General features: G+C 43.8%; 2 protein-coding genes across 13 annotated transcripts in view; both read left to right on the forward strand.

Moving 5' to 3' along the window:
* The window catches only part of LOC118242396 (uncharacterized), a 69,998-nt gene extending 53,192 nt beyond the window's left edge, over nucleotides 1-16,806 (forward strand). For 3 of the 12 annotated variants that reach the window (XM_081697944.1, XM_081697953.1, XM_081697940.1), the window contains 6 exons: nucleotides 4,248-4,340; nucleotides 4,831-4,929; nucleotides 8,382-8,400; nucleotides 8,507-8,564; nucleotides 9,060-9,128; nucleotides 11,162-11,681. In XM_081697944.1, coding sequence (XP_081554070.1) covers nucleotides 4,248-4,340; nucleotides 4,831-4,929; nucleotides 8,382-8,400; nucleotides 8,507-8,564; nucleotides 9,060-9,125 — 335 coding nt within the window. In that variant the 3' untranslated portion in view covers nucleotides 9,126-9,128; nucleotides 11,162-11,681. Of the gene's footprint in view, nucleotides 1-78; nucleotides 394-4,014; nucleotides 4,138-4,247; nucleotides 4,345-4,830; nucleotides 4,930-8,381; nucleotides 8,401-8,506; nucleotides 8,565-9,059; nucleotides 9,129-10,547; nucleotides 11,058-11,161; nucleotides 11,682-16,247 lie in introns of those variants that run through there. The other 9 variants (XM_081697941.1, XM_081697943.1, XR_014117256.1 and 6 more) reach the window with 9 other exon arrangements.
* Nucleotides 16,807-20,319: 3,513 nt separating this feature from the next.
* On the forward strand, nucleotides 20,320-23,373 carry LOC118242425 (uncharacterized). Its single transcript, XM_081698037.1, has 4 exons — nucleotides 20,320-20,527; nucleotides 20,619-20,674; nucleotides 20,762-21,573; nucleotides 22,966-23,373. The coding sequence occupies exons 1-4, from the start codon at nucleotides 20,508-20,510 to the stop codon at nucleotides 23,371-23,373; spliced, it is 1,296 nt and encodes a 431-aa protein (XP_081554163.1). The 5' UTR covers nucleotides 20,320-20,507.
* The last annotated feature ends 3,593 nt before the right edge of the window (nucleotides 23,374-26,966 follow it).

The following is a 26,966-nucleotide window of genomic DNA, read 5'->3' on the forward strand; positions in this document are numbered from 1 at the left end:
ATTCTTTCAACTTTGACGACTTAAAAATGTATTTATTTTTAAAAAATCTTTTCTCTTGTTTTTTCTCCTGATTTTAAGTTCTGTTCTCGTTCTGTTCGTGGACAAGATGCGGGTCTTCATTGTGTTTTAGTGTGTTTGATGTTTTCATGTTTTTTACAAATCAAAAGTGCACTGTGTTACAGGCACTAAAGTCTGGATACAACACCTACTTGTAGTTTCCACTGAAAAGAAACAATATAAAAATGTCTTACTTTTTAGTAGGATTTATTTATACATTATATATTGTTCAGTTCCAGATTACACATTCTCTGCTTGCTCTCCAATTCACCATTAACTTGCTCTTTAACTACCTTTATCTGTTTTTACTTCATTAAAAACTTTATTTCATTAGAAGCTTATCCTAGTCTGTGTTCCCGGGACTGCTAATATTGATATTTTGGAGAGCATATACATATTTCCCAACTCCAAGCTGTATAAACTTGAATGCTTTTTGGATTTAAACATATCAGATGATGTGTATTTGTGTAATGAGGGAGGATGTGACATAAGGAGATCAGCACCCTATATCAAGGTGTGCAAAATTATTAGGCAGCTTCTTTTCCTTGGGCCAAAGGGGTCAATAGAGGGATGCAGCACTCTTAAAATTGCTAAGATATTGGGGTATAATCACAGAACCATCAAACGTTTGTTGCAAATAATCAACAGAGTCACAAAAAATGTGTTGAGGAAAAAAAGACACAAATTAACTGCCAAGGATTTGTGAAAAATCAAACATGAAGTATCCAGGAACCCATTATCCTCCAGTGCTGTCATATTCCTAAACTGTGACCTACAAGGTGTAGACATGGCCAAGGTAAGGAAGGCTGAAACCTGACCACCACTGAAAAAGACACATAAGGTAAAACATCAAGACTTGGCCAACAAATATCTGAATACAGATTTTTCAAAGGCTTTATGGACTGATGAGATGAGAATGACTCTTGACGGGCCAGATGGATGGGCCCATGGCTGGATCAGTAACGGGCACAGAGCTCCACATCGAGTCAGAGACAGAGAAAGGTGGAGGTGGGGGTACTGCTATGGCCTGATATTATTAAAGCTAGTTGGACCTTTTTGGGTTGAGGATGGACTCAAAATCAACTCCCAAACCTATTGCCAAACCTATTAGAAGACACTTTCTTCAAGCAGTGGTACAGGGAAAAGTCTGCACCTTTCAAGAAGACCACGATTTTTATGCAGGACAATGCTCCATCGCGTGCATCGAAGTACTCCACTGCATGGCTAGCCAGTAATGGCCTTAAAGATGAAAGAATAATGACATGGCCCTTACCTTACCTAAACCCTATTGAGAATTTGTGGGCTCTTCTTAAATGGGAGATTTACAGTGAAGGAAAATAGTACAGCTCTCTGAACAGTTGCTGGGAGGCTATGGTTGCCGCTGCACAAAAAGTTGATCGTCAACAGATTGACCGAATCAATGGGAGGCTTATGAAAAGAAAAGAAAGGTGGCTATATGGGTCACTGATTTTTTTTTAATGTCAGAAATGTTTATTTGTAAATTTTGAGTTGTTTGTTTATTATTCTCACTTTAATAGATGAAAATCGACAAGTGAGATGGGAAAATGTCAGTTTTTCATTTAGTTGCATAATAATTCTGCACAATAATAGTTGCGCAATATTTATGCACACATAGATATTCTTCTAAGAAAGCCAAAACCTCACGTAAATATTCAGATTTGAGGTTTATTAACATTGTGTGTCATAATTTGTGTGTCAGTCTGTGTGACCAATAAACAATCATGAAATCATTAACTATTAACCCTTCAAGTCAGAAACATTTCCTTCCTCGCTGATTTGAGATCTAGTTAGCTAGCTAAAATGTTGTCCAAAAAGATAACTGCTGCAGAAGTTTAGAGCCTTAGGGGTTTGATTACTTTGTTGAAGAAGAATATGAAAATTACAGAGATCAATGGCTAAATTAATGTTATTTTACAATGTTATAATACAATAGTCATGACTTTTGTTTGACACAATTTACAGTCCTTTAGTAAATATTTACTTAGTTTTTTTGTGTGAAAGTAAACTGGTGATCAATGCATATGTTTTTCACCATATTAAATACGGTTCTGTGCAGTTGAGACTTTTTTGTTTTTTGCAATTTTTTGGTTATAGTTGTTTTAAGGACATTTTTTTCTTGCACACATGAAGCTTGACATATTGATACTCCATGAAGCTTATATATATATATATATATATATATATATATATATATATATATATATATATATATATATATATATATATTGTTCAGTCACATTTTAGGCCCTCTAAGATTTTGCGAAATTAGAGTGACAGACACTTTTACTCAGTAAACGATTGTACAAATGGTGATTTTAGACATTTATTACACATTGCTATATGTTGTGGGCAATGCTGTCTTCCAGGATTCCATGCCAGAATTCCTTGACTCATTCTTTTGCTGGTGGTTCTATGAGGACTTCTTCTGACCTTTGAGCTCCTGGTAGTATTTCTTAGCATCCTCACCAAAGAACTTGTTTTATCAGAACTGCTCTCTTCTCATTGTGGACCTCCTCAGTCGCTGAGTCGTGGCCTGAAGCTTCACTTTTATTTCTTGGTAGAGATGAGCGAAATCTAAAAAATGCAATGCAAATGCTCTGCATTTTTGCTCAGTGAAATATGAGCTTGGCCTGGGCGTGTACTTGTTTGCTTTTGACTCGTTTCTTCAGTTCACTAAGGATGGTCTTTCAGATGCTTATTGATTTTGTTCCGGTTCTTTCTCTTCCAAGTTGATTAATCTCTGGGTTCATGTCATGATTTTTAGTCTCTGGCATTAACGGTAGCTGTTGCTTACATCAGCTTTTTGACTTGGTGAAGTGAGGTTAACTTTGTCATTCTTGGATATCAAAGAGGGCCTGATATATATATTTCTCTATGCACCCCTGTTTTCTTTTTTCTCAGTTTGGACAGAGCACTCTCAACCATTTCACTGTGAGTTATAATGTGTATGACTATGTATGTGACAAATAAACCAAACTTGAACTTGAACTTGAACATGAACTTGAACTTGAACTTGATTCACAGCTGCTATTTGCTCACAAATTGCCTTTGTAAGGCATGGTTGTTAAGCTAATGGTTTGTTATGGCTAATGAGACGGTATCATGCAGCTTGCTGATTGTTCTTGGTCTGATTTCGGGTCTTGAGTCACCTTCCGAGGGGACTGCGATGGTAATTACAGATGCTGTTTCTGACATTCTCTAGCATAACTATGGTTTCAGGTGTGGGACACTGTCATTGGACATCAGCAGCTGGAGCTTCTTTTTATTGATCCATCTCCTTGTGGTAAACAAACTTGTTCTCAACAGCATAGTAGTACTCCTACATAGCCCACTTTAGTCTTGTTGATTTACTAGCCATATGGTGGACTTTGCCTGTGTAGATGATGCCATAAAATATAGATCATCTTGAGATTGAGGCTTGATTAGGTAACTACATGAGGACCAGGACAATCAATAGCTGATTTTTCTACTACAGCTTGTTCAGCAGTCACTGGAGTACGTGACCCTTGTTTACCTATGCAATGTGGCATGGGTTTATTCTTGTTTGTGTATTCATTGTTGGATGCAGTTTAACGTCATGCCCAAGATATTTATTATTATTGTTGTTGCTGTTATTGTTATGTTATATTGTTATTGTTATATGTTATTGTTATATTGTTCTTATATGATTGTTTTACCTGTAAAGGAACACTTATTGCCATGTAATTTCATGGGTGCCTACAACCTTTGCAGAGTAATGTTATATCGTGTATGATAATCATTTATACACACACACACACACACACACACACACACACACACACACACACACACACACACACACACGCACCTTATAGTGTGACCTTATAAATGACCTTATAGTGTGTCCATTATAGTGTTTTCATTATAGTGGTTCAAAGTGCATTAAATCAAATCTTATTTATTTGTTTCTACAAGGTTTCAGAAATATGCTGCTCTGTCTGTAACAATAGCCTGATGGTCAGATCAGGACTGATCAGGAGACATCAGGAGACATCCAACTTCAGCAGTTTCACTATTGAGCTCCAAATTAAACCTCATGTGTGTGTTTAACCCATTGATTGTGTGATTAACTGAACTATTTTAGCAAGTCAGTGTTTTCTTCAGAAAATTAGATCTTAATAATTTTTTTCTTTTGCATGATATTACAGGGCAATTATATACAATTGTATACATGCTTGGAGCAGTCGGGCTCATTTGTGTGAACTCCATCTCATTAATAGCAGAACTGATCCTGAAAACACGTGTGTGAGCTCTGCATTTTAAATTGTTTCCTTTACTAATTAGTATAATTGTGTGTATGTATAAATGGCACTTTTATGTAACCTATGAAAATTAAACAAAATGTTGCTTTACTCTTTGAATTACAGTTCATAACTGTTAAGTGTTGATTTGTAATCTTATACATGTATTATATTTTAGTATTATTTTTCTCCTTCTTCTTCTTCTTCATTATTATTATTATTATTATTATTATTATTATTATTATTATTGTTATGCAGACATATACTTTCTTATATTATAGCAAATTGCAGCTTCACATTAATAGATCAGAATACCTTTGGTATGTTTCAGTCTGTTCATGTATCAGTCTGTTCATAGCAGCATTTCCATGAAGATATGATCATATTTTTACATAATTGTGTTTTATCGGTTGAAGAGTGCATGTTCTACAATCACAAAATCTTCTTTAAAGAAAGTCCTAGTGATCGCCGTTTCTCTTTCAATCATTAGGAAATGGTGAACGCACACTGACGGATCTGAGAGTGATTCTTCTGCCATCTGAATGTGTCTTTGCCATATGCTGTCTTGCTTTAGCAATATCTGCATTCTGTAAGTATAATATATAAACATGACCCAATCTGAGTGCTGACATACACAATGAGCTATAGCATCAGCTGAGAAACTAAGCTGCTTTGGACTGAAGTAAAGAAAGGGTTCAACCAAAATCACAATACTGATTATGAACATTTTTGTTACTTTTTCTTGCATATTAAATAGTCAATCATTCACAGGTAAAGAAAATGTATTAACACTAAGATGCATTAAATTAAATCCATGGCCATATCTTAAGCTTCTTACTTCCAGGGAACCTGATTACATGACGGCATTCTAATGTACACATATATTGACATAGATTGACTACTTTTTTGGCCATCCTTTTTGTTAAAAATTCACTGGTTATAGCCAAAGTATAGTGCAAGTAATATTTCATTAAAAAATACGTAGATATATGTTGTGATTTAAAATCCTGACTGCCTCTACTGAAGTCAGTGGTGTAATCCACGGAGCTAGCCAGCCAGAGGTTTGATGCCTTGACCAGGGCATCTGCAGTGTGGTCCCTTACGCAAGTTCCTTATTGCTGTCCGCCTACCTCAATAACAATGAGAGATGAGCATAAGAGAGTCATACTGGCTCGGATGCCACCCAGGTCGACAAGGTCTGTGTCAGATGTTGGGGGAACAAGGCAATCTGATAAAAAGTGGGTTACTGGAATCAATACAAGGCACTCATGAACAAGAGTGGAGAACAGAGGACTGTTGGAATGCTACTCTACAAGTGAGCTGAGTGCGACAGGGAATATGCAGAGAATGTGTAACTTTGGATGCTTCAAATCATCTAGACTAACACCGAAACAACTACTAACTCAGTGTTCTAACATCTAAAAGCAGCAAATGCTGTCACAACTAGAAATTGACAAGGTACAACACAAATGCTATGGCAAGGTGGAGCCAGGTTAGAGGAGAAATTATATCATCATCATCTACACACACCAGTTTTGGGAACCAAGAGCCAATGAACCTATGCACTAAGCTCAACACCTCCTGCTGACCTGAACTGCTTACCTGAGATCAAGGCTAACCTTGACATCGGTCATAGCAGACTACCAAGACCAAGAAGGCTCCTCAGAGGCTGTTGGAAGATGTGAATGCAGCACTACAGACAACCACTACTGTGACCATCACTGAGACCAACCAACTGATATATGCTACAGTATCAGTGATACTTAGAGGCCAAGATAAAGGCAACACAGAAAGTCAGCCAGATATCATAAATGCAGAAAGGTGTGATAAATGTAACTGAGAAGTGCAACAATCTGTCCATACCTGAGGCCTTGGAGATTAACAGATTAACGGATCATGAAGAGATACAAAGAGAAGTAGAAGCCATGAGAATAAACAGGATATTCTCCGATGGGCCATCCAAAGTGCCCTCTTGGTGGCAGTGTAACAGCATGAGAACAGACCCCCCAAAGCTGGAGACTAAACAATACTGGAATGGCATAAAGGAGAAGGAGGTATCACACAACATTGTCCAGAGGTTATCGAACCCGAGAGCTGACCACAGCAACCTCCCTGAACAGGATCCAGTAAGCATCACACTAGCAGACATCCAGGCAGGGTCTCAAGTATGAAGAACTGGACAGGTCCAAGACATGGTCCATGCCTACTGGCTGAAGAAGCTGACTGCTCTTCATATACACCTGGCAACACAAATAAATCAGATGCTAATGGATATAACCCACCCTGAATGGCCAGACAGTCCTGATCCTGAAGGACCCCCAGAAAAGGGCAGTTCCCTTTAGGCCTAATCACCACTCACTACTTCCACCACTCCCTGATGTCCCCTCCCATAGCCCACCACACCTCCACCCAAGCCAACTGCTTCTCTGTTGCCCTTAATGGCTATTATAAGTAAATATAAAAATAGAAATCAATTTTGATTTTGATTTGATTGAGTTCCATCCAATAACCTGCCTCAACAAGATGAAAGCTCCTGTCTGGAATCATTGTGGCTTAGATGAGTAGACACATGGCTTAATACATGAGCAGGGCCCAAAAAGGCACTGGCAAGAACACCAGAGGAGCTAAGCCTCAGCTACTGCTGGATAAAACAGTCACTCGAGACTGTAAGACCAACTTGTGCGTCACCTGGATTCACTATATGAAAGCCTATGATTCAGTCAATCCTGGAATGCTTGAGGCTGTATAACATCAACAGGACTCTAAGAGCTTTTATTAGAACTCAGTTGAGCTGTGTAAGATGTCCCTAGGGGCCAACTTCAGGCCAATAGAATGAGTCACCATTGAGTACAGGATTTACCAAGGAGATGCCCTGTCCTGATACTCTTCACAATACACAAAGGGTTTCACACCAAATCCAGCACTGAGACTGTGCATATATGGAATTCTATAACCAAGTGGCAGGCATAGTATACAGAAACATCTGTGCTGAGTACAGATTGGATGTACCAAGGTCTAAGTGGGATACACCCACAGAAGCAGTGGAGAATGACCATGCCAAGATCCTGTAGGATATCTAGATAGAGACTGACAAAATGGTAATGACCAACTGGACATAGTAGTGAGGGACAAACAGTAGAAGAGGGCCATACTGATAGATGTAACAAGCCCAAGTGATAGCAACATCAGGAACATCATGAAAAGATGCCAAGAGATGCCAAGGGATGAAACAAGAGCTAGAGATGTTGAAAGTTGGAAGTTGAAAGTGACATTGGTTCCTGTGATTATCAGAGCAATAAGGGGCTGTGACCCCCAAAGTGGAAGAATGGCTCCAGCAGGTCCCATGAACAATATTCAAGAGCTCCAGAAGAGTGCTGTCCTTGGAACAGCTAAAATACTACACAGGATCCTCAAGCTCACAGACCTTTGGTAGAGGACCCACACTTGAAGCAAAAAGACCACCCAGGGGAGGGCAAGTGGGGAATTTGTTTTATATATGTTTCATAAGAATTCATTTATACTTGTAACACCTGCCAGGACCTGTTTCCCAGAAAGACAGAACAAGAAGCTATATTAACAAGAATCAAAGTAATTAAGAACAGGTGTGATTATAATTCTGGGGACTGGTGGGTTCCTATTTACTTTGATTCTGATTGCCTCTTGTTCTATCTTCCATTTATGAAATCTTATTTTTACTATTACTTTTATCATTCATTTCCTGATTATGAACTGATGCTTTATTATTATGTTTTCTGCCTTTTTTCCTGTCGTATTTTGGATTGCTCTATTTAACTTGTTTCCCTGCCTTACTCTGTCTGTTGGTAATGTCTTTGGATTCTGCTGCAATTTGCCCACAAATTCAACTCCCCGTCTTGCCTGCTACACAATCTAAAAAAACTACTGTAAACCTAATCATAGTTCAAATTATACCGAACTGTGGAATAGGCCTTCATGTGCATATGCTGATCAATTTACTGTTATGTGTACCCAGAATGTCTAAATGCCACTTAATCTAAATTTGTTACTCTTTGTGTCACACAGGGAGGAAGGAAAAAGAAAGGTAAGTTTACATTGTTGAAACATTGTTGAAGATTATATCAAGATTTGTTTGTTATTAATGTAAATATTTGCCTTTATTTACTACTTCTTTATGGTGTCACTATTAGATTAAAAAAACACATAAACTACTGGCGTCATTTGTGCAGACGTACACAGACATCAAGGGTAAGTACGTCACTATAGAATATTAAAGGAGCAGTAAACCCAATTTTATATATACTATTGATGCAAAATTAGAATGCATATAGACCCCCAAACTGATAGGGCATACTTGCAGAAGGCACAGAATGTGATTGGCTGGATTGAGCAGGACTGCTAGAAAACCCCATTTGAAACTCAATTTTATTTGGGATATATATATATATATACTTAGAATCCCTCTTCTAACATATGGGTACTAAAACAACGTTATTTATACTTCCTCATGCACCACTAGAGGGTTTGCAGTCACTGCTCTACATAGTTAAATTTCATGAAATTCAAATAAGTAGTTGTTTTCTTTATGATATATATATATTTTTTTTACTGTCATATATATTCAAAAGGATGTAATTTTATTTCTGCCAGAAAATGCTACTCAGTTTCCTTTTATTACATGTAACTTCAAATGGCAATAATACAAATAATACCATCGAAATTTCATGTTTCCCTTAAACACAGGACCCACCAGTAGAAAACCATGAATTGGAGAATCCTGCTGTTCCTGCTTCTCAGCAGAGGTCTTAGGAGGTGAGATGTAGTCCACATTAACCCTATTCATAACTCCTAACCCCAAGAAAGCGTATGTATAAAGCTGACAAAATATTCGTGCATCTAAATGAATCAGCATATACAGGTAAATATAAATACATGTGTAAGGCAGGTATACATGAATCAGCGTATTCATATAAATACTGTATCAATAAATGTGTAAAGCAGGTATAAATGAATCAGCGTATACATGTGAATATAAATAAATGTGTAATGCTGGTACAAATTGTAAGGGTTGGTGCCAGGCTGAGGCCCCCTCCGGCCACCAGAGGGAGGCCTCAAGTCACGCACACCACTAATCAGGCTTAACACCCAACAGCTGGGCTAGACCTTATATAAGCCCAGTGACCCAAATATTCAGTGCTGGGTCTTTGCCAAAGTTCTGAGCCCTTGTGCTACACCTCACTTCTTGTCTTTGAAGTTGTTTTTGCTTTTACACGTCCCCTTCCCTCTCCAGTTTTCCCCCTTGTGCTTCACCTTACTTCTGTGCTGCGAGGGTGTCCGTGTTTTTACACGTCTCCTCCAATTTCGAGTCTGTCTCTCTTCCGAGGCTTCCCTTAGTTCCTCCCTGTTTTCTGGTTTTGTTTGGGAAGTTTTAGTTTGGTTTTCCTCAGTTCATCAGGGTTGCCATTTCTTCCCGTGGCATCCTTTGTTCTCCCTTTTTCCACGCTCGCTGTGGTGTTTAGTTTTTTCCTTTTGTTTTACCTGATCCAAGATCTAACTGTTCACCCAGTAGGCAGTTGGTGTCATCACCCAGCTGACCTGGGTTCAAGCCCACACAATAAATCAGCATATATAAATATTGAATGAATATGAATAAAACATGTTTTAAAAAATGAATATGAATATTGTGGTCCTGTAGCTGGTACCTGATACATCACCAAGGTCATTCCCAGTGAGCACACATGCAATCTTAATGACAGAAGAGGAAGGTGTGAAGTCATTGGGACACAGCTACCCGCCATTGACAGTCTGTGATATCTGACTGTAAAGTGTCCTTGAGTTTGAGAAAGGAACTGAATAAATGTAACTTAATAATAATAATAATAATAATAATAATAATAATAATCAGCACTGTGTATAGCATCACTTGGGACCCCTCCCACCCAAGCGACACTCTGTATAACCTCCTACAGATACAGGAGTATCAGTTCCAGAACACTTGGCTCAGGAACAGTTTCTTCCCATCATTGAACTCTCTTGAGCTCCTCACTACACCTATAGACTCCATTTTGAATAATTATACTTCAGATAATATCAGATCTCACAGCACAGCAATGTTCTGTCCTTATACTGAACATATCCACCATGGCAGAGTACAACAATCAGTGTTGAGAGTTTAATTTAACGAACTATGGTCGGTTAAATCAGTATTTTCTCACCCTTGTGTACCTTCAGGCCAATCACACTTCATCCTACTTTTGTCATTTTCACATCAAAAGCCCCCTTTCAGCTACATCCCAGAGGAGAACGACTTCCTCTTGCGAGGCTCTCGCCTCGTCAGGATTCATCCTCCTATCAACTCGGAGATTTAGTCTGTCCCTTTTCACTTCTGGCTTGTTACTGAGGGGTCTGGAACTGAATTTCTGTAATGCTGTTTTGTGACAATGTCTATTGTAAAAGTATTAGACAAATAACTACTGAAATGAATTAAACTGAATTTGCTTAATCCAAGTTTGCATCATGAATGTACAAGGTGTTCAGTGTTTGTGAACCATCTGTGATCTGTGTGGGGGTCCTAGAATATTCCACAAACTTGAGTTGAATTACTGTTGTTGACAAAGGAATATTAGCCAAATTAACACAATGGAAAACAGAATAAGAATATCTGAACCAAGTGAAATGTATTCAATGTAGAACAGTTTTTTGTTGTTGTTGTTGTTTTTTTTTTTGTTGTTTTTTCAATGATGCAAACTGTGGAAGGGTTTGTATTTGTACACTCTATGGTTTCTTCATTAGCATCAATGTATTATACACATCCACACTCATACAGTCCATCTTGTGTTTTACAGGTCATGCCCACTATAGCTGAAGCTGACAGCAGTGTAGCCTGCTGTGTTTCTCCTGCTCCTCTGTATAACCACACAGAAATCTCCTGGCTCACAGACAACTATCTAGCGCGTTTGCGTCTATAACTGTATATGTGTTATAATTGTTATGGTATAAGCATTAATAATGTCATTGTACTTCATTTCATGTTCCTGTTTGTTGAGAAATTGAATTTTTTTTCAGTATGTTAAAACTGCCCACACTAACTAGTCAGGTCATATGCTTTTGACCAGTATGGGAGAAAATGGCAAAAGTTTCTAATGCAAATGTTGCAGTGCAGTCTGTTGCTCCTCTCAAACTGGGACCACAAATGCAGAAAAAAAACAACTTGTGTTATTTTCCTTTAAGGAGAGCTCAGAAGTTGATTTAAGCCAGGTAACTACAATCCAATTTGATATTTCAGATATAATGTGAAATTGTGTAACTAGCAAAAATTATTATTAATAAAACAGATTAAAGTGCTGACACTCCAGTGCATTTACAAGATGCACTGGTTGTTCCTACAAATTGGCAAGTGAGTGATTGTTATTATTTGCTAATCAGAGCCACTTATGGCTCTTGCATTTGTTCTGACTACTGGTTACAGCAACACTATGGCACAAGGGAAAATATGTCAGTCCGAGTATCTCCTAGACTGCAGCATGCTCAGTGGATCTCGGGCATCTGTCAAAATTGGGCTTGTTTGCCAGCTGCCTTCAGATGCCACCTGGTTCTGTGATCAGGGGGCAGCAAAGACAGTGGGGTGTGCTTTTGTGCAGATGGTAGATCCAACACTCCTCAACACCAGCACCTGCTGATCTGAACCAGATTTCACAAAATGTCCCCAGCCGGCCCCCACCATACCCGAGTCAGGTGGGCGTCTCACTTTACAGAAAGCAGTTGAAGCCATTCATCAAAAGTTAAGGGGGCACAGGGTGGACAAAAGACATTTCAGCACCTTCAACCTTCTCTTTGGGTTCCTCTTCCCTACCCCGTCTATGAATTCCTGTATTGGGTTTCGGGTAATGGCATCAGACAGTTATGACATGAGGAGACATGTTTGGTCTGCACATAAACCTGGCTCTCTGCACCCACCAGCCAACTTACATTGGTGCATTTTTGTCTGAAACAGATCAGCCTCTTTCAAACTAATACTAAGGCGGCTGGGAATTTGGGTTTTCAAAATTTATTAAGATGAACTTCATTTCATACAAGCGAAAGCTTGAGATGAACTCTCTAGGGCAAGCTGACTAGCAGTGGCTATTACTTACCAACACTGCAAAGAGGTGCCATAGAACCTATGAGTTTAACTATGGCTTGAGTGTCTTGACTGTACACATGTTAATATTATAGTGGAGCCTGGTCAGTTTGTCCTTTCTGTGTGTGAGAGACCTACACTTCAGAGACCTACAATTCACATCATCAGGTCTGATTACAGCCAGCGCTGAGGTAGGTGCTTTGCATAAGGCATGTTAACTTTATTACATTAGAATGCTACTCAAGTTCATGCTTAATTAGAGCATAACATGAGAACAAGAACAACCACAGGCAGGTCAAAGGTCAGCAAGTGCATGTTATTTAATGCTTATTATTTGTTGTTAAATGAGAGCAAAGCTGTTTTAAGACACATTGCTTATATTTAGTAAGGGATCCCCTCTGGCTGTTAAAAATTTTGCAAATGAATCTACAGTCCACACATGGTTGGTGTAGAGTACAACATACAGATTGATATTCCCAACAGGACTGAGCTCCATAATGCAGGACGAGACCTTCAGACTCCATAGCCTCAGAAGCCCTTTTGGTTGTAACTGATGAAAATGTGCTGCTTAATTCTAATCTCTATACTGAAGAAATCTGAACGCATGTTGCTAGTAATGTCTGGAGGAAGTTGGGACTCAATAATGGCCTGATCTTAATTTATTTACAGTTGTTACAGTTCCAGCAGGAACGAGGCAAGAGGCAGAACGCAAATGCAGGAAGCGGTTTATTAATAAGGGCAAAATACAAAGAGGCAAAGGGGTAACACTGGGAGTAACATAATACATGACCGGAGTAAATAGAAAAGAAATGGCGACGACAGTACTAGGAGCATAATATAAACATGACTGAGAAGAACGTGACTTGACAAAATAGAAGCCAAAACCTAAAGCTTAAATAATCAGAACAATCGAGGCTTAATCAGACGAAGATGAACATAGCAGGGACAACCAAAACACCGACTGGAACTGAGGAACAGACGAGGGGCGGAGAAAACAAAACCAAGGAATGAAACAAGGAAGTAAAGGAAAACAAAGACACGACATGGAAATATTAATTTATAAACATTATCTGCTGTTCTATTCTGTCTATTCTGATGATAGATAATGAGATTCTTTATTTTGATGATAGTTAATGAGAAGTTTTTTTCCATGTCACGATACGGCCCCTCCTCCCAGACGTCTCCGTGTGTGTGTATGTGTGTTCGTTTGTAGGACCACGCCCCCCCCCCCCCCATGTCTCACAACTAGTTCTCGTTCTTCATCGTTGTCATATTTAAGGTCTCGTTTAAACGTTACTTGTAGTCAATGTTTAACCCATGATAGCCTGTAAGCTACGTCATCTTGTGCATTGGAATAAACGTCTAATTGTGTTTTACACAACTCGTCCACGCATCCTGCTCTGCCTCCTCGCGTTACACTCCAAGCTTATCTAGTTCAATGGTATCTTGAACACTGACCCACTGTACTGGCTAGTATACATTTTATGAGTAAATGACAAAGCACGTTTGTAAGTTGCTTAGCATAAGAGCGTCTGCCAAATGCCATAAATGTAATTGTAATCTGAAAACCTCCAATTTATTTTTCTGCTTTAACACTGTTTGTAGACAGTTTTGTTTGAGGGCGCAAAATTGTTCAGTGTACTGTGACACAAATCTTCTAATAAATGTTTTATTTCACATGATATGGGGTATTTACTTAACCCATCAATCAAGCTGAAACCAGTCACATAACCATTCCTAGACTTAATAGAAAACTGTCCACATGACCCTCGCAGCTGGATTCTTCTTTGTGGAGAAGAATGGAGGGGTGTTTACGACCATGCATTGATTACAGAGTATTAAATGAGGTAACCATGAAGTATTCTTTTCCCCTGCCCTTGATCTCCCTTGCACATGAAAAGCTGCAAGGAGCTATGTGGAAGGCTTGTTTTGTCACAGCACACAGAGTATCTGGTACTGCCGTAAGACCTGGCCAATAGTCCTGTATTCCAGGTGTTCATGGATGAGATGTTTCATGATATGATAGACAGATTCCTTATTGTGTATATCGACAATATGTAGATTTACCACATCTACAACACGTGGCTGCTGTTCTAGCCCAACACAACCTTTATGCCAAGGCTAAATGTAAGTTCCGTTGGACATCCCTAACCTTCTTAAGCTGTGCTATTTCTGTGGGGAATATCTCAATGGATCCTGAAAAGCTTACTGCTGTTGTAGACTGGCAAGTACCTGTAAGCATTAAGGAGTTACAAAGGTTCCTGCAGTTTGCTAATTTTTATAGAAAATTTATCAGGAATTTTGGCACAATAGCTTCACCCTTAACCAATCTTCTCAAGGGGCAGGCTAACAGGAGACTAAGATGAAATACATAGGCTGAGGAGGCTTTCGGGAGATTAAACCAGATCAACCAGTTCCGTCTTTTCCTTTTTGTCACCCCCAGGGAGACAATATGTACCCACAGTCCTGAGAGGTGACCCTGTGAGATGGGCACATACTTCATTGTGTAGTGGACATCTGGGGGTTACACATACTACCAGTTATTGCTGAGGAAGTATTGGTGGGAGTCCCTGGTTGATGACATATGGGATTATGTGATGTCCTGTACAGTATACACTCAAACTTGCACACGTGCTCTCCACAGCAGCGAGCTCCATCTTTTGCCTATTCCCAAACATCCCTGCTCACCCCTGGTGATTTTCGTTCACTTCCCTTATTGATCTGCTGATCGATAATCATTTTTATTCATTTTTGGTGGACTCCGGTTCCACCTATTCATCCTTTAGCTCGCACTGTTACACTGGTCCGGTTTCTGGTTCGTCCGTTAGTTCTGTGGGAATTTTGGGGGTCCCTGTGAACTGTCCTAAAATGCACTCTTTGTCCGTTAGAAGTCCAGATGACCCCTCAATTCTTTTGATGCATCGGTTTGTAGTTATTCCTGGTTCTCCATTGAACCTGTTGGGTCATGATTTAATGTTTAAAATGAATCTCTCTCTCTCTCTCTTTTGAACAGGGCAAAATGACGATCCATTCCAGACCAAATATCTCTATGTTTACAGACGTGATGGGCCAGCCTAGCAACACATGTTGAGTTTCCTGGGTCTGCTTAATGGGTGCTGGATTGTTCCTTTCATGATAAAGTCCACAGGCAGGGCTGTGGAAAAGACTGTCCTGATACGTTGGTCTGGACTGAAACCATGCATCATTTAGGACTCTGAAATCGGCCTTGTGCTCTGCTTCAGCGCTTGGCCTGCTGAATTATAATCTGCCCTTCCACCTTTACGTTTCTGAAAACGGCTCCATAGCCGTGGGCATCCTGGGTCAAGAGCATGGTGGCAGTTATGGCCCTGTGGCCTACCTTTCCAAAACTTTTGATTCGGTCGTTCAAGCATGCCGGCCTGCTTACGCGCCAGGGCTGCCTCGGCCCTGCTAGTCACTGACGCTGAGAAATTGGCACTGTCTCATACCATGGTTCTTCACACTTCACATCAAGTTATTATTATTCTCAATAACATTCAAACACAGCACATGATGGCACAGCACCGTTCAGGCTTTGAGGCCATCCTCTGCGCCACTCAGAACCATTAAATCACACACAACCCTGAGTTCATCTGCTAGTCTGTTACAATCGATTTTGACATCGCTAAATCATTCTGCTGACTCTGTGCCCCATGACTGAATGGAGGCTATTCTTGAGTCGTTGAGCATGCACTCTGATCTCGCTAGCACGCCTATCACATTTTTGTAGATGCCTCATGTTTTACACCGTCTGACTCCGAATTTCCCTGCGGATATTCTGTCTGCCCTTACAGGTCTGCTCACCAGCTGAACTGATGGCATTGACCAGGGCCTGTCATCTATCCTGGGATCAGGTTGTCACCATGTATACTGATTCCTGTCATGCGTTTGGGGTTGCTCATAATTTCGGTAAGATTTGGCACTCCAGGGGGTGCTGCACCTCGGATGGTAAGCCTATTTCTAATTCAGGATTAGTGTCTGCACTTTTGTCTGCATGTACACTACCAGCTCGGCTGACTGTCGAAAAGGTCAGGGGTCAGGACACGATCTCTGGATTTGACACAGACACTGGCAATGCCTTGGCAGATGAGGTTGCACTTTGGGCAGCTGTTAATGCCCCCTCATGCCCATACACTGTATCGTCGACATGTGAAGCTGTCTCCATGTTTTCTCATTGCTCGGTGTCTACTGATATCGATTTGCATTTCTTAAAGACTCAGGGTACATGACTGGACTGCTCTCATTGGGCTGATCAAAGATGTAGTCATGATAAAAATGGTCTAATCTGTGACCCGGAGGGGTGTATCGCCCTTCCTATATCTGTTTTGCCATTTCTTGTGCGTCCTTTTCACAGGATTTCACATATTGCACAAAGGGGGGGGGGGGGGGGGGGTGACGGCTAACATTCAAAAGCAGTTTTGTATACCTGAAACATGTAAAACTATAAAACTCTTCCTAGATAGCTGTTTAACCTATGCTAGAAGCAACCAGGGTAAGGCTCCTGAATATCCCTTTCAGTGACTACAGATAGACTTTACTCACATGCCACCTTGTGGTCAGTTGAAGTATCGGCTAGTGATTGTATACAGGTTTTCCAAGTGGACTGAGGCGTTTCCTTGTTCTAAGGAAGACGCTGCACTGTGGTTAAAATCCTAGCCAAGAAGATAATAAAGAGGTATGGTGTGCCTCAGGTAATAGATTCAGATCAGGGACTTTGTTTCATTTCTAAGGTAACTCAGAAACTATGCACCTACCTAACTCTTGACTGGAAGTTTCACATCCCTCAGTCATCTGGCATTGTTGAGAGAATTAATCATACATTGAAAGAAATGTTAACAAAGGCTATGATGGAAACAGGAAAGAAATGGATAGATCTACTGCCAGCAATGTTATGTCAGATCAGAATGACGCCCAGTGCCACCACCAAATTGGCACCATTTGAGTTAATTTTTGCTGGATAATTTACCCCATGGGTCAGAGGTAACCCAGGTGTTTCTCATTCACGTGACACGGACGTGATCCTGGCAGACTACACCTAAATGTTGATTGAGAAATTGAACAGTGTGCGTGGTAATGTCTCTTGTGCTCTCCCTCTTCCCACAGACAAGCCTACTACAGGTGACACTGTTTTAGTCAAATCATTGAACCCTCAGAAAGTTGGTGAAGCTGCGTACGGAACCCCAACAACCGTGATCGCAGTGACTCGAACTGCTGTGCTAACATCGGGATCGGTACAGTGGATACACGCCAACCCGCCGAAGAAATTACCAGTAGCTGACACGTCCGCCAAGCCAAATGCACCTTAACACATTCACATATGATACAAAATTTGTTATGCTGGGGGACTGCCCCTCGGCTGCACCACACAGAGGAAGTACTCCTTGGCCCTGTTGATATTATAAATTGGTATTTTAAATTGATAGCTATCCTATCTGCCTATTAACATCCTTTGCAGACTCTTTGGTCCTTTCTCTCCTTGTTTTCCTGATAATTGTATGCAAAACCTTACTGTATGAATAATGGGCCCCATCTGTGTGATAATATTGGCATTACTTTCAGTCTCGATGGGTACAAAAGGGGGCTGGAGTGCTTTTAGACTCATCAACGGCAATGTAATGGTAATTTAGCCTGTGTGGTCTCCCTGGTAGCGGCAGGAGAGGTAGAGCCAGAGAAGGATTGTCTGGTATGTCAGGCGTTCCATACACCCTGGGTACCGGTCTCGGTCGATCATGTTACCGCAGGGCAGGGCTAATAAATGGTTTGTAATTCCTGGCCCCCCCTAATAGGTATGATGGGAACATACTGGCCAACCCATGGACTAACCCTGGAGCAAACTTGGTTTGGAGTTTGTTCCTGGGAGGAGGAACTACTGCAGCACTTAACAAAATTAATGACTTGGCATGGCAGGTGCTTACTTTAGTCAATAGGACTGAAAACACCCTGGCATTGTTCAATGATGAAGTAGATAAAATCCAAACCGCTGTCTTGCAAAACCGCTTGGCCCTAGATCTCCTCTTGGCAAAGGAGGGAGGCGGCTGCTAGGTCATTAACGAAACGTGTTGCTTTGACATCTTTAGTTACTATAAGAACATTACTGACACGAAGGCCGCTACTGCTGAGCCTCCAGCTGCTGATGATTCTTGGTTCAGTTGGCTGACAGACCTTATTGGACCTCAGGGATCTTGGTTTATAAACACATGTTCTCCCATGATCTTGTTTTATAAACTCGTGTTCTCCTGTAATCACACCACTGTGATTAATCATGCAAATGTTGCCTTGGTGCCTGTGTATGAGCAAAGTCTATATACTGATATATGATTCCTCTTGGAATCAAAGGGGGAGTGTTAGACACTGGAGCCTTTCTGTCTTCAGGCACCCAACACAAGGTCTCTGCTCATCAGCCATGACGGCTTGACGGTCTCCCGAGATCATCCGCTCCCTCCTCTTGTCTCCTTTACCCCTCCTTTTCTCTCTAAGCACAGGAGTAGCTAATGGCTGGTACAGGGACAGCTCCTGCTTGTTCATGCAGTGAACATCTAATCTGTATTAGCCTTGCTTCTTTGCTTTCTACATAGACTCTTAGAACATGTCTGACTTCCCCCCCGCCCCCATCATCCTGTAGATTAGATAGTACATATAGGACACATGTATACTTTGTGCTTTCCTCAATAAAGTGGAACTCTCTTGATTCACACTGGTGTCAGTGTCTCTCGACTTCCCCGGATTGATGCGGCTACAGAGGACGGAGGGTAACCTGAGGAGATCGAACCTGAAGTACTGGTCACTTTAAGTATAGTTATCGTTCAAATTAAAAATTGAGTTCATGGAACGTTTGAATCACAAAATGAGACTTTGAATAAAAATAGGTAAAGGAGCAAGTTGAGAAGTGGATGTCAAGAGCTGTTGCAAAGTACCAGTCATGTGATCCGCCTTTTGAAATGTAATTCAGAAGAGAAATACACAGGTCTTCATCACAGAGCTGGGCGAGTTAAGAAGTTCTAAAAAAGAAAAAAAAAATTAATTCCCCCCAAGTTTAAAATTGTTTATTTCAGTGAATTACTAAATGAGATCAAGAGCATGTAAACTGGTCCTTTCGCTCAGCAAAAGTGTAGGATAGTTGCTACTGCAACATACACTGTGAAGCTAACCTACTATGCAGCAAGTTTCCTTGAGCTAAACTAAAGCCAAATTTCAGAATGGCAGTCAAATCTGGAATGAGAATGTTCTTAAAACTGCATGCAGAAGATTTATTAATGATGTGATTCAAATTATAAAGAGTTATACATCGTTTCAACATTTTTGATTACTTTCATTTGCTAATGTACCATTTCCACACAGTCAAGCAATCTTAAATATTTTTCACCAGTGCATTTCATATGACTACAGGATTGAGGATTCACTCTTGGTTTACCCACAAATTAGAATTCTGAATGGTTTTTAATAGTTGGGTTTTTTTTGTTTGTTTTTGGTTTTTTTACAGAGGCAGTGAATCCATAAAAGTGGCTTTGTCCAGAATTTCTTGAGAAACCTAGATAGATATAAAAATGTTACTATAATTTACAATTATATACAACTATAATCAAGATGTGCAAAAAGACAGGCAATAGCACCAAACTCTTCAAACAAACAAATATAGAACTGTAGAAAATTTGGATGATAAGCTTAGTAAAGGACATTTGGCAAAATAAAATACTCACCAGCCATAAACAAAGAGAAGTGAAATTGGCACACAGTTACCCATACAACAAACAAACAAATTAATTGCACATTAACTCTTCTACAATCAGTCTCTGGTACTAAACCAATGTCACAGTTATACTTTACTATCACCAACTATTTTTTTTTTTTTTTTCAGCGTCGGTCATGCCTCAGTTCCTGTAACTGCTTATATAACAGCTGAAAAGAGTTTGACCAGGTGATCCTTATCAGGTTAACTTTAATGAGAGGCTTAAGAGGAACACAAGCAGGAAGGGAAGCATCTGTTTGCCTGTGAGTCTCAGAGAGAGACAAAGGTGCTGTTACACCCTGGGTTTGGGGTCATCCTGTCTAGAGGCATGATGTGGTGGAGCAGGAGGTAAACATATGGTGTGGATCATTTGTGCTGGTATTTTGTCTGACACTGACAGGGAGTTATCTTCATGAACAAATGCTCTTTTGTCTTGTAGGTTTTGGTTACTTCTCACTGCACTATTATTAGTAAAAGATGCAGAGGGATATAGAGGTATGAGACTGGAGAAAGATATTGGTTCTCTTGTGCTTGCTCAAATGTTCTGAATGTAACCTTGCTTTTTCTCCTTTGTCCTGCAAGTGTGGAATGAAAATCCTTTAGGTCAGCCTGGAAATGCTACTGATATGGGAGACTTGCCTTCTAGTGTTGCATCCATGGAAAGTAGCTCCCCGTTTTTGCAGCAAGGCCTAGAATCTAGTGAGAACGAAGCTGCCAAGTCAAGGTGGGCTTCCAGCAGTGGAAAGGGTTTTTCAGAAGACCTGACTGAAATTGGGACAGCAGGATATTACCAGTCGGTTCTCCAAAGTGGTCAGAAGCTTCCTGAAACTGTAACCCAAACCCAGTTGCAGGGTCCCTCTTCCCATGAACACACTGGTGGCAATGTTGCATTAAATACTCCTCTGTCCAGTCGCCTTTTTCCACAAGGACGTTTGTACCATGGGTCTTCTGATGGTGTAGACACCGATTCCAGTGCTCAAGGATTTCGAAGTCCATACACTTCTGACAGGCAGCAGATTGCTAGGGGGGCTCAACAAAGTAGCAGCAGGCACCTGTATGGGACCACTCCTTTTCAGCTGTCAAAGAAAGGGCAAACATCCAGCCTCCAGAGTGCAGTGTGGTCTCAGGAATCCCAGCTGTGGGGTTCTGGTGTAACGTCCACAAGCCCTCAACCTGGCCAGCATGAAGCATGTAAAAGCCGTAGCCGTTATGGACATCTAGATTCCCAAGAGGGCCAGGCAGGCCACCCCGGCAGCCCCTACCAGCCCTCGGGCCAGGCAGGCCACCCCGGCAGCCCCTACCAGCCCTCGGGCCAGGCAGGCCACCCCGGCAGCCCCTACCAGCCCTCGGGCCAGGCAGGCCACCCCGGCAGCCCCTACCAGCCCTCGGGCCAGGCAGGCCACCCCGGCAGCCCCTACCAGCCCTCGGGCCAGGCAGGCCACCCCGGCAGCCCCTACCAGCCCTCGGGCCAGGCAGGCCACCCCGGCAGCCCCTACCAGCCCTCGGGCCAGGCAGGCCACCCCGGCAGCCCCTACCAGCCCTCGGGCCAGGCAGGCCACCCCGGCAGCCCCTACCAGCCCTCGGGCCAGGCAGGCCACCCCGGCAGCCCCTACCAGCCCTCGGGCCAGGCAGGCCACCCCGGCAGCCCCTACCAGCCCTCGGGCCAGGCAGGCCACCCCGGCAGCCCCTACCAGCCCTCGGGCCAGGCAGGCCACCCCGGCAGCCCCTACCAGCCCTCGGGCCAGGCAGGCCACCCCGGCAGCCCCTACCAGCCCTCGGGCCAGGCAGGCCACCCCGGCAGCCCCTACCAGCCCTCGGGCCAGGCAGGCCACCCCGGCAGCCCCTACCAGCCCTCGGGCCAGGCAGGCCACCCCGGCAGCCCCTACCAGCCCTCGGGCCAGGCAGGCCACCCCGGCAGCCCCCACCAGCCCTCGGGCCAGGCAGGCCACCCCGGCAGCCCCCACCAGCCCTCGGGCCAGGCAGGCCACCCCGGCAGCCCCCACCAGCCCTCGGGCCAGGCAGGCCACCCCGGCAGCCCCCACCAGCCCTCGGGCCAGGCAGGCCACCCCGGCAGCCCCCACCAGCCCTCGGGCCAGGCAGGCCACCCCGGCAGCCCCCACCAGCCCTCGGGCCAGGCAGGCCACCCCGGCAGCCCCCACCAGCCCTCGGGCCAGGCAGGCCACCCCGGCAGCCCCCACCAGCCCTCGGGCCAGGCAGGCCACCCCGGCAGCCCCCACCAGCCCTCGGGCCAGGCAGGCCACCCCGGCAGCCCCCACCAGCCCTCGGGCCAGGCAGGCCACCCCGGCAGCCCCCACCAGCCCTCGGGCCAGGCAGGCCACCCCGGCAGCCCCCACCAGCCCTCGGGCCAGGCAGGCCACCCCGGCAGCCCCCACCAGCCCTCGGGCCAGGCAGGCCACCCCGGCAGCCCCCACCAGCCCTCGGGCCAGGCAGGCCACCCCGGCAGCCCCCACCAGCCCTCGGGCCAGGCAGGCCACCCCGGCAGCCCCCACCAGCCCTCGGGCCAGGCAGGCCACCCCGGCAGCCCCCACCAGCCCTCGGGCCAGGCAGGCCACCCCGGCAGCCCCCACCAGCCCTCGGGCCAGGCAGGCCACCCCGGCAGCCCCCACCAGCCCTCAGATCAGAATACATTATCCCGCTTGTGGCCTCCTGGTTTGGTTTCCACAATCCATGAATCTGATGGGATGGTTCCATGTAAGACCAGAAGCGGTTCTGGAAATCTATATTCCCATGATTTGTCCACTGCCCCTTCATTGTGCCCCATCCAGGTGTCTGGACAGGCTGGCCACTCCTCAAGGCCTGTCCAAGCTTTGGGACAGGCTGCCCGTTCCCAAATGTGGGCTTCTGGTGTGACCTCTACCAATCGTGAGTCTGAAGGGAATGATGCACGTTCAAGCCACCGGTTTCCTGGATATCTGGATTCTCATGTTGTACCCAACTTCCAAGCATCAGGACAAGCTGCCCGTTTGTTGAGCACCGTCCAGGGGTCAGGACAGGCTGCCCGTTTCTCGAGTAAGGTTCAGCCGTTCGGACTGGCTGCCCGTTCCCAAATGTGGGCTTCTGGTGTGACCTCTACTAGTCGTCGGGCAGAAGGGGGTGGTGCACATGAAAGGCAACGGTTTCCTGGACCTCTGAATTCCCATGATGTCTCAAAAGGCCAGTTCTCCAGCCACTAACAGCTTTCAGTACAGGCTGCCCAATCCTAGATGCAGAAGGTCAATCTCCTCACAAATCCAATGTTTTATACTTGGGTTTTACAGGTTGATCAAACCTCATCCAGCATATGGATTGACAAAGGGCTCTTAAGCATGTACTCCAGTGGGTGGGACAAGGATTCCTTATTGGAGGCAAATGTAAAACCACTAGCGTCTGTTCCAATTTGAGGCTGTTTGATGCAGTCTAAATGGGATACTGAGTGTAATGGTCTTTCTCAAAATGGTTCTGGTTTTGTTACTTGAATAAAGTATTTGTAATATTGCCTGCTTCATTTGTATGGGTTACTTGCAGTCTGAAGGAGCACAAGGGTCAGCATTAATTCAATCTAGCTTTGCAAGGTGATGAAAGCAGTGGTTCTTCGGGTGTGGCAACAAGCCATGCCACAACTTCTCTGCTGAGATCCATGATTCTTTATTTGATGGGCATTTTTCTAGCACAGTTTTCACAAGCTCTTTTATGGTCCAGCAATGGTGTTCTTGGCTTCATTTTCAGTTAACCCCAGTCTCAACAAAGACTCTCAAAGAATAAATAGCATTTAGAAGAAATCAAGTTGGTTTGTGTGTTTCTGTGCCAAAGGCCATGGATGCATCAGAGCTAAATCAGGAAGCTGAGAGGGGGGCTTCTGGATGAGGTGTGGGTGGCAAGCCCACACCAGCCCTCTATCCTAACCACATCTCTTGACAGCAGGGTGAGACTTTGGACCATGGCTCCAGCCCCCCATGAATATTTCTGCTCTATTCATGATGCTGGGTGAGAGTGTGTAGTTATGCCTCCTAACATGACTGATATTAAAAATATTTGTGACAGTTTACCTGATCAGACTAATCTTCATGCAGACTAATTTTGGATGTGTTGGAGGAAGGCACCAAATATGCTCAATTAACAACCTGATTTTTGGACTGTTCTGATATATTTAAAGCCCAGGTTTACTGAGGAGGAGTTGGTTAGCAATGACACCCTCCCAAATATGAATAGCAATGGCACACTAACGTTGACACCTTTTCAGTTGCTGAGGCAATTCCTACTTAAAGTGCAGGCCTCTTGGAGAGATATGGGCCTGATGAGCTGTGCTCGGGGCTTTTCTCCTGTTTTACTAAGGACTGGGCTGAGCGGGTGGGCCTTGGATCAACCTCTGAGACAGACAGGAACCTGTTCATACGAGCGTGTCTGCAAAATATGAATCCCCAAACTGCAGTGTAATAGAGGACCTCTTTAGTAAATTCCTATAAGGCTCAACTCGAGCATGAGCTGCTTACTGTAAACAGCATCCACTATCTACATCAGCAAGTGCATTGATAATGTTACTGTCTCCAGGACCATCACCACACGCCCCAACCAGAAGCCATGGATGACTGCTGAGGTGTGCATGCTACTGAGAACCCAAACTGTCACGTGCGATCAGGGAAGCAAAGCGTGCACATGCACAGAGGATCCATGGACACCTCAAAGACACTGGTGACACACGGCGCATGTGGGAGGGCATCCAGGCCATTACTGACTACAAGAAAACATCACCTTCCTGTGACAGTGATGTCACCCTCCCAGATGCACTGAATGACTTCTATGCATCCCTCTGCAAAATGACCAGGTGCTCTGCCTGACTGCGGCTGATGTGAGGCTGATGTGCGTGGAGTTAACCCACAGAAAGCTGCTGGACCAGACAACATCCCGGGTCATGTGCTCAGAGAATGTACTGACCAGCTTGCAGATGTCCTGACAGACATCTTCAATATCTCTCTGAGCTGTGCCGTGGTCCCAATATGCTTCAAGACTACCACCATCGTCCCCGTGCCTAAGAAACCCATGCTGTCGTGTTTCAATTACTACCGTCCCATCGCACTCACATCCATTATCATGAAGTGCTTCGAGAGACTCGTCATGAGACACATCAAGACCTTTCCTTAGGTCATCATCCCCAGTCCAACAGAGCAGCATAGAGGACAAACCAGGAATTAGGATGATTCCTCAGGCAACTAGTGTACTACTCATTCTAACTGGTCTCAATAGCTCCCTTGGGCAGAATATGCACGTAATTCACTAAAGTACTCATCCACACAAATAACTCCTTTTCAGTGTGTTTCAGCCAGCCTTCTTCCCATGGGATGACACCTCTACTGACATCCCTGCTCTGGCATGTCACTAGTTCAACAACTTGTTCAACACTAGTTCAACAACAGAGCCAAGAACTGGAAAGTGGCAACTGTTCAATTAAACTGAACCATCCTGTCCCACAAATGTTTGCAAACTGCCGCTGACGCCCCACAGCTGCGTTCCATACAGGTCAGCGAGTATGAGTATCTACATGTAACATGAGATCAGGGTCTTCTTGCAGTAAAATAAGCCCCCGGTTACATTGTATCATTCTGACCTTCCATGTCTCCTTGCTAAAACCAGTTCAATATAGCCCTTTCTCTACAGGCTCTGCTCTTGTCAATCCTCCTGCTTCCTATTTAAAGTGAGATCCTGGATTCTCACAGGCGTATGGGTCAATTGTAATACCTAATTGATTGAGAGGGGTATGAACCAGAGGAACAATCATGGCTTCCTTCAGGGAACATACTGTCCAAGTCCCAGAGGCCGGGGTAGGCCGAGGCTAGTTTTTTCTCGGCCATCTGTGGATGCACCTGTCGCGGGGGGTTCTGTTATGAATAGCTCATCCACCATTTGGTAAATCGGACCCTGCGGCCATCTTCCTCATACCAAAATATAAACAAAGGCAGAAATGGGAAACTCCGGTTCAGAGGGAGGTCATGCACTGGACAGACCAATCGGTGGCTGCTCTGCAGGATGCTCTGGATGATGTGGACTGGGACATTTTCTGGTGCAGCACTGATGATGTCAGCGAGTTTATGTAGGCAGTAGTAGGGTTCATTGGGAAACTGGTGGACGACACGATCCATCAAGATGATTCCCAAACAGAAACCCTGGGTGGACAAAAACTCTTGCACTGCTGCCTACAACGTGGGAATCGTCAGCAGGAACATGGATGAATACAAGTCTGTGGCATACGGAGTGCGCAGGGTGGTGAGAGAGGCGAAGCGGCGCTACGGGAGGAAACTAGAGTCACAGTTCCAGCAGAGTGACTTTAGATGCCCGTGGCAGGGACTGCGGACGATCATGGACTACAGGAGCCTCCAGACTGATGAGTGCGGATGAGTCTCTGGCGAACGAGCTAAAAACATTCTTCGCTCACTTTGAGGCTACATCGAGCAGCGGTCATGCTAGCAGCACTAGCGCTAACAACACTAATGGTGCTCTTGGCACAGCCAACGGCGCATGCACAGAGCCCACCATAGGCCAGCGCCCTCTCATCATCATGGAGAGTGATGTGAGGAGAGTGTTCAAAAGAGTGAATACCAGGAAGGCAGCGGGACCGGATGGCATCTGCGGTAGTGTCCTCAAAGCCTGCACAGACCAGCTAGCCCCGGTATTCACTGACATCTTCAAACTCTCTCCTGACGCTCGGTATCGTCCCATCCGGCTTCAAGCGATTCACCATCGACCCTGTCCTGAAGAAACCTCAACCTTCCAGCCTCAATGACTAGCGCCCTGT

The sequence above is a fragment of the Electrophorus electricus genome, chromosome 15 (genome assembly GCF_041902795.1).
Source record: "Electrophorus electricus isolate QZ-2024a chromosome 15, ASM4190279v1, whole genome shotgun sequence".
NCBI lineage: Eukaryota > Metazoa > Chordata > Actinopteri > Gymnotiformes > Gymnotidae > Electrophorus > Electrophorus electricus.

Bases quoted from the DNA above. Each gene is read 5' to 3' on its own strand.
- LOC118242425 (XM_081698037.1), top strand. From the start codon at position 20,508: ATGATGTGGTGGAGCAGGAG. The intron at 20,528-20,618 runs GTAAACATATGG...TTTGTCTTGTAG, and splicing joins ATGATGTGGTGGAGCAGGAG to GTTTTGGTTACTTCTCACTG. The intron at 21,574-22,965 runs GCAGGCCACCCC...TGCCCCATCCAG, and splicing joins CCTACCAGCCCTCGGGCCAG to GTGTCTGGACAGGCTGGCCA.